At 41.8% G+C, this 13,804-nt stretch overlaps 1 protein-coding gene across 2 annotated transcripts in view; it reads right to left on the minus strand.

Annotated features, from left to right (window-relative positions):
- Positions 1–13,804, minus strand: part of DOK5 (docking protein 5) — a 32,703-nt gene that overhangs the window by 3,597 nt on the left and 15,302 nt on the right. Inside the window, exons 2-6 of one of the 2 annotated variants that reach the window (XM_068208035.1) lie at positions 11,626–11,733; positions 4,564–4,678; positions 4,344–4,463; positions 3,466–3,616; positions 845–980 (exon numbers count right to left, since the gene is read on the minus strand). In XM_068208035.1, the coding sequence (XP_068064136.1) occupies positions 845–980; positions 3,466–3,616; positions 4,344–4,463; positions 4,564–4,678; positions 11,626–11,733 (630 nt within the window). Of the gene's footprint in view, positions 1–844; positions 981–3,465; positions 3,656–4,343; positions 4,464–4,563; positions 4,679–11,625; positions 11,734–13,804 lie in introns of both variants that reach the window. The other variant, XM_068208034.1, reaches the window with a different exon arrangement.

The following is a 13,804-nucleotide window of genomic DNA, read 5'->3' on the forward strand; positions in this document are numbered from 1 at the left end:
ATTTTCTCTGCATTCATTCACACTTACTGAATAAACTAACTTTGCACCCACAAACACCGAGGAATGTGCGTGTCCTTGTTGTTTTTATCCTTAAACAGGAATTCTGGTTATACAGATTGCTCTAAATTTTAGAATCGAGTGGAACTGAATTAATTGAATAGAATAGAATAGAATAGAATAGAATGTACTGTAATGTAATATAATGTAATATAATATAATAAATATAATATAATTAATATAATTAATATAATATAATATGATATAATATAATAAATATAATATAATATATTGATATAATGTAATACAATACAGTATACTGTAATGTAATATAATGTAATAAATATAATGATATATTATAAATTATTGGTATTATATTATACGATATTATAAAATATAATGCAATGTAACATAATGTAATAAATATATTATTAATAGAATAGAATAGAATATATATGATTGATATAATATAATGTTATAGAATGTAATGTCATGTAATGTAATATAATGTAATAAATATAATGATATGATATATTACACATTATTGATATATTATATGATATTATATAATATAATATAATGCAATGTAACATAATGTAATAAATAGAATAACATATATTATTCATATCATATCATATCATATAACATAATAGAATAGAATAAGTAATAACCTAGTACTAATAACATATAAGAACAGCAATAATAACAACATTATAATCAGACTGATGATGATGATGATGATGATGATGATGATGGTGGTAACAAGAACAATCCCCCTGAAGCAGCCCAGCTCTGGTGGATGCCCAGCGTGGAACCCCACTCCCAGTGCCCCCAGCCAGCTCCGTACCATGGAATTCTTGACGCTCTGCAGCAGCCGCTCGTGCTGCTCTGCTATGGCCAGGGCAGCCGAGTGAACCTTCTGGTAGATGGCTTCCCCCTGCCTGGTCTGGAAGACGAAGAGCCCTTCTCCTGTGTCACACATCCTGCCAAGGCACGAGCACAGGGGAGCCCAGTGGCAGGGGGCAGCGCCCAGCCCAGCAGGACCCAGCAGAGCCTCCCCGCGCTGCCCTCCGTGCTCTCACACAAGGGGTGAGGGAACCAAGTTATTCCCACCCCTCCGTTTTCTGCCTTTTCTCAGCCTGGAAATGAAACTCGGGATCATTTTAGTGAGGAGGGGATATAAGAGTGGGTATTTATCAGAAAGCCTCCAGGGGCAGTTATGGAAAGATGCCCACAAAGGCCCTAGGGGTGAGGGCATTATATAGGCTTTAGGAAATTAACATAATTCATATTGTTGATTAATTATAATTAATAATTATTAATAATAATTAATTAATAATAGTAATCATCTTGTGTTTATATACTATCTTTCATACAGTACATTAATATAATATATTAATATTTAATATGAATATAATAGAAAACGTGTTTGCTATAATATTATTACATGTTATTAATAAATAATTATTAATAATTATTAATTACCACTGTTCATAATTATTTATTTTTATAATTAATAAAGAGCACCAATTAGGAGGACAAGTGGTGATGGAATTCCCCCCCAGGTCAAGCCCCTCCTCTGGAGTCCCCCTGGGCACTGGCTGTGCTCTGTCCATGGAACATCTGCAAGAGCTCTTCTCCAGCTTTGGTTCCCAGCAAGGACCCAGACAGCTCTGGGGCCCTGTAGCCCCAGGGCTAGGAGCTCTGGAGTTTGTTTTGCCTTTCTGCCAAGGGAAAAGCCGTGGAAAACGACTGGGGAGAGCAGCCACAAACACAGAACTACAAATGGGTGTACAAAGAACACAGGGAGCTCAGGAAAAAAGGCAAAGGCTGAAGGGCATCATTTCTGCCTGTGCCTCTGCCCAGCCCCGGTGCATTTCCTGCATCATTTCTGCCTGTGCCTCTGTCCAGCCCCGGTGCATTTCCTGCATCATTTCTGCCTGTGCCTCTGCCCAGCCCCGGTGCATTTCCTGCATCATTTCTGCCTGTGCCTCTGTGCAGCCCTGTTGCATTTCCTGCATCATTTCTGCCTGTGCCTCTGCCCAGCCCCGGTGCATTTCCTGCATCATTTCTGCCTGTGCCTCTGCCCAGCCCCGGTGCATTTCCTGCATCATTTCTGTCTGTGCCTCTGTCCAGCCCCGGTGCATTTCCTGCATCGTTTCTGCCTGTGCCTCTGCCCAGCCCCGGTGCATTTCCTGCATCATTTCTGCCTGTGCCTCTGCAGCCCTGGTGCATTTCCTGCACCATTTCTGCCTGTGCCTCTGTCCAGCCCCGGTGCATTTCCTGCATCATTTCTGCCTGTGCCTCTGCCCAGCCCCGGTGCATTTCCTGCATCATTTCTGCCTGTGCCTCTGCAGCCCTGGTGCATTTGCTGCTCCAGGCCGTGCTGGGTCACCCTCTCCAAACAGCCTCAGCTGGACCTTCACAAGTGCAAAAGCTCTGGAGAGTTCCTGCACAAACCCCAGATTTTTACATCCAGGCTCTATCTGGAACCTGTGCCAGGCAGGATTCATTTGTCTTCCCCTTTTGGACTTTTAATGAGTGATGCAGACTTTTGTCTTCCCCTTGAAACAATAAATACAAATTTTATTTCAGTTTTTTTTTTTGGGGGGGTGCATATTTGCTTCAGTATTTTAACAGGGCTGCATATTTGTTTCAGTATTTTAATTGAACTGTCTGGGGGGTTATATTTGTTTCAATATTTTAATTGGGTTTTTTGGGGGGTGGTTTATATTGGTTTCAAAAGTTGAATTTGGTTTTTTGGGGGGTTTATATTTGTTTCAGTATTTTAATCTGGGATTTTTGGGGGGGTTTATATTTGTTTCAGTATATTAACTGGATGTTTTTTGGGCAGGTTCATACTTGTATCAGTATTTTAACTGAATGTTTTTGGGAGGGGACAAATTTGTTTTAGTGTTTTAATTTAGTTTGGGGGAGGGTTATATTTGTTTTAGGACATTAAGTGACTGCTCTTTGGAAGGGTTTATACTTGTTTCAGTATTTTAACAGGACTTTTTTGGGAGGGGTTGTATTTGTTTCAGTAATTTAATTTTGTTTGGGGGTGGGGTTATATTTGTTTCAGTACATTGACTGCTCTTTGGAAGGGTTTATAATTGTTTCAGTATTTTAACAGGACTTTTTTGGGAGGGGTTGTATTTGTTTCAGCAATTTAATTTTGTTTGGGGGTGGGGTTATATTTGTTTCAGTATTTTAACTGCGTTTTTGAGGGATGTTTATATTTGTTTCAATATTTTTATTGGTTGGAAGGGGTTATTTTTTTCAGTCTTTTAATTTGGTTTTGGGAGAGGTTATACTTGTTTCAACATTCTAATTGCCTTTTTTTTTTTTTTTAAGCAATGGTTCCAGACTGGCCTCTGGCTGAAGATCAGCTCCCTCACCCTTGGGAACCCCTTGGGAATGGCTGAAGCAGCCCCGGGGAGGCAAAGGCAGAGCAAATCCTGCACCTACCTGCCTGCCTCGAAGGTGAACCAGGCTGGGTCCCGCCCGTAGCGCCGCAGGGCACTGAGTGGCCACGAGACCAGTTTGACTCTGGGATTCTGGATGTCCCAAAGACAGATATTCTCAAATGTTATCTGCAAGGTACATTCCCCATGCACATCTAAATTAGGGGATGGCATCAAATACACATTGAATCTCTCTGGGAGAAAAACAAAAGGTTAGTCTAAAATCCCTGCCCAGCACATGTGCAAGTCATTCAAGGAATTTCCTATTTTCCATCTCTATTTCCACTATTATTTCCACTTAGAACTAGTCATTCCCACACAAAGAATTCCCTCCTATAACTCTGTAAACTCCACAAATGCTGCACCCAAAGGGCAACAAATATTTGTGTGTGCACTCAGAGCCTGAGGAGAAGTGCACCAGCACAATGCTGGTATTTGCAAACAGCTCATAAAGTTGTGAGCAATTTGGGAATAAATCCATTGCTTGTGCAGGTAATGAGCTCATTTGCACAGGGAAGTGGAGTAGCCACGGGCTCAGGTTTTGCATGCAATTACTGTTATTTATTATTCTCTTTACAAAGCCTCAGTCATGACATCACACCAAAAAAAAACACACAACAAATAGTTCCCATCTCCAGGAGCAACTAACTCATCTGAGAAAGGGAAGTGCTACTCCAAAATAATTCTAAATAACTTATTTATCATCTCTGGTAGCAATTAAAATCCAAAAATAAACCCCCAAACAACCAAAACCAACCCCCCAGAACAGCAAGGAGGGCTTGGAAAAACAGTTTTGCTCCTCTTTATTCCCAGTATGTACAGTCAAAAAGGCTTGAAAACAATGCAATTAAAAATCCAAAATGTAAAAATTTCTGTACCTACCACTCTGCTCCCTCTCTACTCCAGATGCCAACAAGTCAGGCTCTCCAAGGCTAATGTCATTAATCCGTGTTCCCAGGCACTCCATCTGCAGCACCTTGCACCACTCATCTGCCTCAAGCTCTGTATAAATGCCCAGAAAACCTCTGTGTAGGTACATAACATTTATAATTTCACAATCAGTGCTCTGAGGTTTTCTAAGCAGCCTGGCCATTTCACCCACCTGAGTCACAAGCAAAGGTTTTGGAGGTGTCATCACTGAAACAAATGCCCACTGCGTGTTTCTTTGTGCTTTTTGGCAGCCTCGAGATATTCTTCACGTTGTTGAGCTCCGTGACCTGGAAAAGCACAATTTGGGGTTTTAATGAGGGGCTGGGCAGGAGATCTGTCCATTCTTGGCTGGGCAAGGGGAGGAGAGAAGGGAAAAAAGAGGGAGAAAAAGGCGAGGCAGCATCAGCAGGCTCGGGATGCCGGTGATGGCTCTTGAGGAGATGCAGCCTGGCCAGGAATCACCTCGGAAATTCCACGGGAAATCCCATCTTCCCCTGGGCATGCAGCAGCCACGTCCTCCAGCTCTCCCAGCTCTCCAAGACATCAGTGTGACACCATGCTGATGGAGTTTCAGCCAGGGGAAAGGTGGAACCAAAGCTCCCTCCAGCCTGAGCAACATTCACACGAAGGGCACGGGAAAAACCAACCTGGTGCAGCAGAACCAAAGAGAGGTGGAGATGGAAACCCAAATTCACCCGTGTGGAGTTCCAGCACTCCCAGCTCCAGCACAGAGGAAAAAACAGTGGTGAAAAGCTGCTCTCTACTTTTTTTTTTTTTTTTTTGAGGGAAGGTTGAGGATTTGTTAGACTGGTCCACTTCAAAAAAAAAAAAAGCAAAAATAAAATCCCAGTTTTTGTTATCACAAAGTCTTTTAGTGGTAAAGATTCAGAAACACAGTTTTCTGTTGTTTGGTTGCCAAACAATGATTGGAAAAATAGCTTTTACACACAAAAAAATAAAAAATTTGGTATTACCTTGTACACAGCTTTAGTAAATACGTAACACACTGATTTCATTTTTCTAACGTGAACCTTTCACCCTCACAACTCATGAATAATGCTCCGAAATTTGGCTGAGGAGCAAGTCTTCTTTATTATTTCTTTAAATTAATCACACTTCCAAGCAAGACCCCAGAAAAGCTTTTCCTGCTGTGAATGGGAGGCACAAAGAGCAGTTCATGGACAGCATCTCCCCAGAATAAAAACAAATAACAGAGCCAATAACAGAACCTCATTCCATGGGCAGCAGCAGCAGGATGGAATGGAAGGAGCATCCCATGGGGAGCACCCAAACCTTCAGCAGAGCTGCCAAATCTGGAGCTCAGCTTTTTCCAGCCTCCAGCTTGAAGATTTTGTCAAGTGTCAAAACTGAGACTTGATAATTGGGCTTAATTCCGCACGAGGTTTTTGGTTCTCCCCGCTCTTGCAGGAAATGCTGTGATGGGAGCAGATCCCCCACGGCTGAACACAAATCTGTCACGGATTCCTGGGACGTGGCAGGCCAAGCACAAACTGCCAGCTGCCACTTCCACTCCAAGATGTTTTTCTCAGACGTCAAGAAAGGATTTGAATGCAAGGGGGAATAAAATCAGATTTTTCCCCATTCAGGACAGCGACCACCTTGACATTTAGGCCGAGCACATTTGCATTTCCTGCAAGGGAAACTGCAGATTACCCAAGCATTGTTTATCTCTTATCTATTGCCTCTGCAGTACTCACAGAGGTCTGTCTGGCTTTTCTGGGAGATTAACTCATCTTTTTAAGTAAAAATTCTGTCTAAATCAACACAAGAGCAGAGGGTGAAGACAGAGCACACAAATCAGACACTGCTAATAGTTTGTTGCATCATTAATTTCACCAAATCCTTTCGAATTTGTGTTTTAGCTCTGAATTTTAGGGGTGGGGGGAGAAAGGAATTTATATTTGGAGAAATGCTTGCTACAACATTTGGCAGCCCCTGGCTCATTTTGTGCTGCACTGAGAGCTCTGGTGTGATGGCATCTCACAGAGCAGGGCCCCAAAGTCTCCTTCTCCACCTCCAGATTTCCTGGTGCCACCTGAGCTGCCCGAGAGCTGAGGTTGCCTTCACCCTTCCCAGCTCCAGGGACATTCTCCACTCTGGAATATTCTCCACTCTGGAATATTCTCTGCTCTGGAATATTCTCCGCTCTGGAATATTCTCTGCTCTGGAATATTCTCCACTCTGGAATATTCTCCACTCTGGAATATTCTCCGCTCTGGAATATTCTCCGCTCTGGAATATTCTCCATCTGCAGCTCCTGACACCACCCAGAGCTTTATCCAAGCAGCAATTCCTTCAGCACTCCCAGGGGAAAAGCCTGTGGGAAATGGACCTGCCAGGCCAAGAAATGCTTATAATGTTTTGTAATTAAGAAATCGTTGACTTCTGGGTGCAATAGCGTGAATCATAACATCTGTGTTGTCTCACCCTTCACATGAGACTGAAAATGGAATGAGAGTTTTTAAAACACCTCTCAGTTGCCCCATCTCTGGGTCAGGAAAGGGCATCACCTGACACGTCGATGTTTTGGGGTTTAGAAGGTTGAGGTGATTTTGAGATTGTAAAGAGTTTTTGTTGATATTTTGTTGAGGTTTACAGAACTCTCTTTGCATATTTCCCCCCTCCTTTTCCCTTCCTTTGGATTAAGACGACAATCCATACAATTGAAATGCATTTGATTAGATTAAAAACTAAAATACTTGCAGAGCTGTGCAGTGAGAGCTCTGAACCAGCACCAGGGATTAATCAATCAGTCACTTCCCAGCTGACAGAACAAGCAGAGCTTCAGTCTGACACGTCCACTCAGCCTAAATTCTCTCATTCCCATCAAAAACACACCAAAAAAGCAGTTTCCTAAAAAACTGTCCTCAGCATTCCAAGTACTGTTTGAATCAGTGCATAATTCTCAGATATGGGGAGCATTCAGAGCATAACACCAGGGATTATATTTATTGCCTACACAATGGCTCCCAAGCACCTTGGGTTTTAATCTTAATTAAGGATTGTCTGTCTTGGCTTACTGAAAATTGCCCCCATGATGAGAACAGATAAACCATTTCCCAGGAAACCCCAGGGGAACACTGAATGGGAAATGTTACTGCTCACTCCTGCCTGCACATCTCTAACCTGCTGAGTATGAATAGCAGATTAAATTCTATATAAAATCATGGAAGGGTTGGGGCTGGAGGGACCTAAAAGCCCATCCAGGCTGATCTTCTCTTCTCTTCTCTTCTCTTCTCTTCTCTTCTCTTCTCTTCTCTTCTCTTCTCTTCTCTTCTCTTCTCTTCTCTTCTCTCTTTTCATCTCTTTTTTCTTCCTCTCTCTGCTCTTCTTCCCTTCTCTCTTATTTTCATCTCTTTTTTCTTCTTCTCTCCTCCTCACAAACATTCCAGAGAATTCCCCTGGGTGGAATTTTAGTGGAGACACCAACACCCCATGAAAAGTTCCTTTAATTCTCTTGAAGCCCTGAACCTGGTGCCTCACTCCCAGCTAAGCTGAAAGTTAAGTTAGCTAAGCTAACATTAAAATAAATGTTCAACAGCTCCTTCCGAGCAGAGTGCTCAGACTTGAAACATTTCATCTGCTACTGATACAGTTTTGCCTGGAAAACAATTAAATGTTCCACAATCCAATTTTCCAAATGGATTATTCCATAAGCAGACAGAAAAGACTGTGTCAATGACTTCTGCTGTTTCAAGGCAAGATTAATACAAAGGGATTAAAACTCAGAGCCCCTCGAGGGCTCGCTGTAGTCCTGTCAGCAGGACACAATTAGTTCAGTTTTTACTGGAATATTGAGGATTCTTCTGGCACATCACAAAGTCAAAAGAAATAAGAGTTTCTTCCTTCCTCCGGTATTATTTTGTTCAAGAATGTGGCAATTTGTGTTGCTTATTTACGTTCAAACAAGTGAAAAATCAGACATTCACCTGAAAAGTAACTCTCTGTGCAAATTTTGTAGCCTGAATTCTAATTATTTTCCCTCCCTTGTGGGACCAAAGGAATTACGTGGGCAATTTGCTTTGTGTATGCAAATTCCCAGTTCACTCCATAAACCCCAGCTGACTGTTCTCACATAACCTTTATTTTAGGGCACTATGACCTTTCCACTTTTAAAAAATAGAACAAGATCAGATTAGAAAGGATTTAAAGGTTAATATTACACAAAAAAAAGTGCTTATTTCTGTTTTGCACCTCCAGTGTTGAGGATGTCCAAACCCAGGCCCTGTGCAGAGCTGCAGACAAGGACAAAAATGCAAATATTTGGGATTCTCCAAAATAACAGGAGCAGCACCAAGACAGTGCTGGGGACCCAAAATTCCCATGGAGAAGGAAAGGAGCTGCATCCTCAGCCCCTTGGAATTGGTGCCACCACAACCAGGGCCCTGCCAGCCCCTCTGCACCAACAAATCAAAGAAAATCTTGATTTTAATCCAGGAAAAAAGGACAGCCTCAGAAGGGAACACCTGAGTGAAGGAGGCAGGTGCTGGTGAGAAATGAGCTCCATTCATCATTTTCCTTTTCCCCTCTTTAGGGTTTTATGATGGATTAAAGCTCTCCCGAGACTGATGGGCTGAGTGAGGGCTCCTCGGCTTTCGTATTTTTATCAATTATTTTATTTTATCAATTATTTTATCAATAATTAACCCTGATTTCCATAAGAATCATTCAACTACAGCATCATCAGAGATGATGCTGCTTTCAGCAGCATTTCAGAATCACACCAGAGCCCAGGTAAATGGAAAAGGATTTGGAGAAAAATTTTAAAGTTTGAGAGAAGGTTTATACAGTGTGTATTAGTATGTAAATTTTGAGATAAGAAATGTTAATTTCTAAATGTTATGGAATAGGATAGATATTGTTGAGAGAGAAATTGAATTAGGAATAAGTTTTAAAGGATGGTTTTGTAAAAAAGATCAGGTATTCTGGAGAAATAGAATTATGAAAGATGTATTGTAGGAGTACTTATAAGAGGTAATTACAGATGATTAGTTTTAAGGTATTTATAGTATAGTGTAGTTAAAGTTGATAAGTTAAGAAATGTTTATAGTGTCACCAAAATCCCAACATCATTATAAATCATATCACCAAAATCCCAACGTTTTATAAATAATATCTCCAAAATCCCAACGTTTTATAAATAATATCTCCAAAATCCCAACATTTTATAAATAATATCTACAAAATCCCAACATCTTTATAAATAATATCTCCAAAATCCCAACGTTTTATAACTAATATCTCCAAAATCCCAACATTTTTATAAGTAGTAGCACCAAAATCCCAACATTTTCATAAATGATATCACCAAAATTTTTGTAACTAAAAAGCAGTGAGTGTGGAAGACACTGCCATGGTCTTTGTTGGGTGTTTTGATCAATAATTAACTATGATTTCCATAAGAATCATTCAGCTACAGCCTAATACAGAGCAGCAGGGACAAGTTCTCTTTTTCCAGCAGCTCATATTTAATACTCTCAGAAGCTACATCATTCACATTTAAATTTCACACATTTACAAGGCTTATTAAAAAAAAAAAAAAAAAAAAAAAAAACCTGCATTTTTATCCACCTGTGCTCTTCACAAATGAGCACATTTTGCCCAGGAATGCCATTTAATATTCATTAGCTCCCTCTCAGTGAGGTTTGTTAAAAATAAAGGAGATCTGTCAGCTTGGAGAGCTGATGGCTCTAAACCAGAGAACAGCCTCACTCAGCATCCCATCTCAGCTCCCCCCTCTGCCTGAGAATATTCTCAAAATCCAAATGAACCCCAGAAAAACCAAAATTTTCCCACTTTTCATCCCCCTGGAAGTGTCCAAGGCTGGGCTGGGCAGGGCTTGGAGCAGCCTGGGATAGGGAAAGGTGTCCCTGAGGAAGAACTGGGTGATCTTCGAGGTCCTGTGCACATGACTGGCAAAGTTCTGATAAAAACCACACCAGATTTGTGTGGTAGTTCTCAGGGACTGATTTTGGACCTTCATTCATTCCTGTCAAATCAGCTACTAGAGAGATCCAGAAATTAAACTGATAGGAGGAGCAATAGTTTGAAATGAAGTAAGTGCAAAGCTTGGCTTAAAACTGGAAATCCCTCCGAGCCAGTGAGGCTTTCCATGGTGCTTTACTCTGCTGTGGGTTAAACACCTGCAAACAGGTGCTAACCTATGGAAATTCATGAAAGAAGAGAAGAAATTCCAGCCTCACTCAGGTTCCTCTTGGATTTCATCTGCATTACCCAAGGTGCTGCTCATACATTGCATTGACACAATGGAAAAAAATGCAGATTTGCATCAATAATTGATGGAGTTATAATATATAATTATATATATATAAAATAAATGCAGTGTTTGACACGGGGCTGAAATTCTTACACACACTGTGCAGCCCTCACACAACAAAGGAAAAAAAACCTCATTACTTCTGGAAGTTGCCTTACAGAAATGTGATTTATTTCTGGGCCTGACTTATTAGAAATAGCCACGGGTTTTATGACCAATCAATTCCAGACTCCGTGGCATTCAGAGGCAGGACTCTCCCAGGATCTCCTCCTAAATGCCTGTCAGAGTGAGGCCTTGAGCTCCTGGGAGTTTATGCCCATAACCCCTAACCTGCAGTTTCTGCCTACAATTATTACAAATTAAAAGGTTTCTGATTTCCACCTCCATGCCCAGGAGAATGACACATGGAAATTCTCAGCTGGATATGAGACGTGCATCATTCCAGAGCAGTGGCTGGAGGGAAACTCTTCATTCTTTCAATGCCAGTGAATTTAGCAGAGCTTTTCACAGCACCGCTGCTGTAGAAATGAGCTTCGTGTCTGCAGCTGCCTCCTGTCTTCCCACAGAGGCAAAATCCCAGGAAAATGGGGACCTCCAGGAGCCTTTGGAATTCCCATGCTCCCTGGAATGGCTGTTCCTGTAAATATGAAGAGCAGGAGCCACTGCAAAGTATTTCAGATGTGATTTTAAAGGGCTGAGGAAAGACCAAATGCTTTAACAAAAAAGTCATTTTCCACTTACTTAGCAAGACATTTGCTAGAAAGAACATTTATTTTGCCTCTACTTCACTAAATGAAGGCACACACAAAAGTTTAGGACCTTAAGAGTTAAACAAAAAAAATCAATTTTCAGGCTAAGTAATACACAGAACATTAGATTTTCCTAAGCAATAAAAGCAATCAAGTAACGAAAGTTTGAGAAAACCTCGTGCCTTACCTTGTGGTAGCACCTGAAGTAAGCAGCTCGTTCATCTGAGAACTTCTCCAGCCTCTTGGGCCCTTTGCTTGAAGCTTTTTTGAAGACTAACCAGCATCTCTGGTAAATCTGGAGGTACAAAAAGAATAAACTTGGCATCTCCACTGACCTGGGTATCACCAATACCCACAGAGAAGTGAAATCCTGAATCAGCTGTGGGCTCTCAGAAGTTTAGAGAGAACACAAGCCCAGGCTGTTGGGGAGCTCCATCCTATTTCTTTGGGTCCAGCCAGAATTTTTTGTGTGTGAGGTGTATGTTTGTGAATTCTGTATTTTGTGAAAAAGGGTAACACGAGGGAGCAGCAACTGAATTACTGACAATGGAAAAATCAGATTATTTAACTGCGAAACCCAGGATTTTGCTCCCAGGGTCCAATTGACTTTAAATCCAAGTCACCTGGGGCAGACTCTGTGCAAAGTGGTTTTAAAACCGCCTTTTCCAGCTCTCCAGCTCCTGCCACCATTCCCTACAGTCCTCCCAGCCGCCCCTGAGTTCTGGTGCTCCTGTGTAGGAATATAAAAAGGTAAAAGACTTTAGAAAGTGCAAAAAGGCCCCAGAAAGTAGGCATAAAACCAAGAAAGGCTGGGAAATTTCTAAACCTTCTCATGGGAGTTAAGAACCAAGTGAATACATTGATATTTATCATAAGGAACAAGAATGAACAAGAACTTATTGACAGCTCAAGATGTGAAAAGTCCTAGATGTATACTTTGCAAAGATACAAAATGTTTCCATCTTAAATAATGAATTATTGTGTATTGTTTGAGGTTCATAGAAGTCCTTTAGTTAATGTTAAACCCACGTGGGTCCTTTTCTAATTGGTTAGAGTACAATGACTTCACACCTTTTCCTTTATGCTGTTGGTTCAAAGAATTTGTAGAAAAAGGCTTTGCATGAGCTGCTGTGTTGCCTCTGATCTGGGTTTGCATGGATGCTGTTATTTCCCTGTGTTTCTTGCCTTTTGCTTGTATGATACAGACAGAAAATAAATCCTAAGTCTGCAGCCAGGCAGGGTCCGTCCCGTTTGTGAGACACGGACCGATCCAGCACTCCCAGCTGCCAGCTGAGCTCACCCTGCCTGCAGAGAAGGCAGGAATTACCAGCCCTGCCAACTGCTCACAGCCCACACTCCATCAGCAATTCCAAAGCAACACCTGGCAGCTTCGAAATAAATCCAAACTGCCACCAAAATTAGTGGGATTTCAAGAGCAAAACAAAACAAAAATAATCAGACAGGCCCTCAGCAAGTTGTTCACAGCACAAATTCAGTGGTCAGTGGCCACAACATCCCACTGCCCCCTAAGGCAGCTCCCAACAAACAGCTCCATCCTGATGGACCAAAGAAGTCTTTATGTCTATGAAAAGGAGCTCTAACTGCCTTGCTGAACCCAAAAGAGGTTGTTCACCACTGGCTGTGCACTTTTTCACCAGTTTCTAGCTGTTTCTCCCAGCTTTATCATTTTTTCCCCAGCTTTCCCACCCCATCTCACACTCCTGGCCCTTGTGGCTGCAGGAGCATTTAGGTAATGGCCAGGCTGCTCCTCTGCCAGGCACCAGCTGAAACTGGATTTTTTTCCCCCATTTTTTCAGGATTTTTTCCCCATCTCCCAGCTTTTTGGCCACTCAGCCTGTTCTCTTAAATGCAGGGGTTTGAACTGAATTGTTCAGAAGTCACTGAGCACAAGGACAGCTCACACCAAAGCCACTATTTAAATATGCACCTACTTCTGCTGGGAGAGGCTTGGCACATTTGCCCTCTGAGGATTTGTTTTGCTGGGCCAACATCATCTCCTCACACCTGACAAGAAAAAAAAAAATCTCCAAAACCCCACCCAAAAGAGACGGCCAAAAGTTTGAGTATTCAGCCCTTTTGCTTTTCAAAACCCTGTGGATTTAACTTTAGCAATTAGAAGGCCAAAGAAGAGAAGAATCCTTTCGTAATCACTTGCAGTTGTGTTTATAAACAGACTCAGAAGGGTGTACACACCCTCACCTGAAACCTGCTTAAAGCCTTCAGAAATGGGATGGTGGAGACATCAGGAATGGGCACTGCCCCACTCCCGTGCCCTCAAAGTGCATAAAACTCACCCAGCACCACCTTTAGGGACCATAAACGACAGGAAGCCCTAAACCTCCAGC

This window comes from Anomalospiza imberbis, chromosome 17, assembly GCF_031753505.1.
Source record: "Anomalospiza imberbis isolate Cuckoo-Finch-1a 21T00152 chromosome 17, ASM3175350v1, whole genome shotgun sequence".
Taxonomy (NCBI): Eukaryota; Metazoa; Chordata; class Aves; order Passeriformes; family Viduidae; genus Anomalospiza; species Anomalospiza imberbis.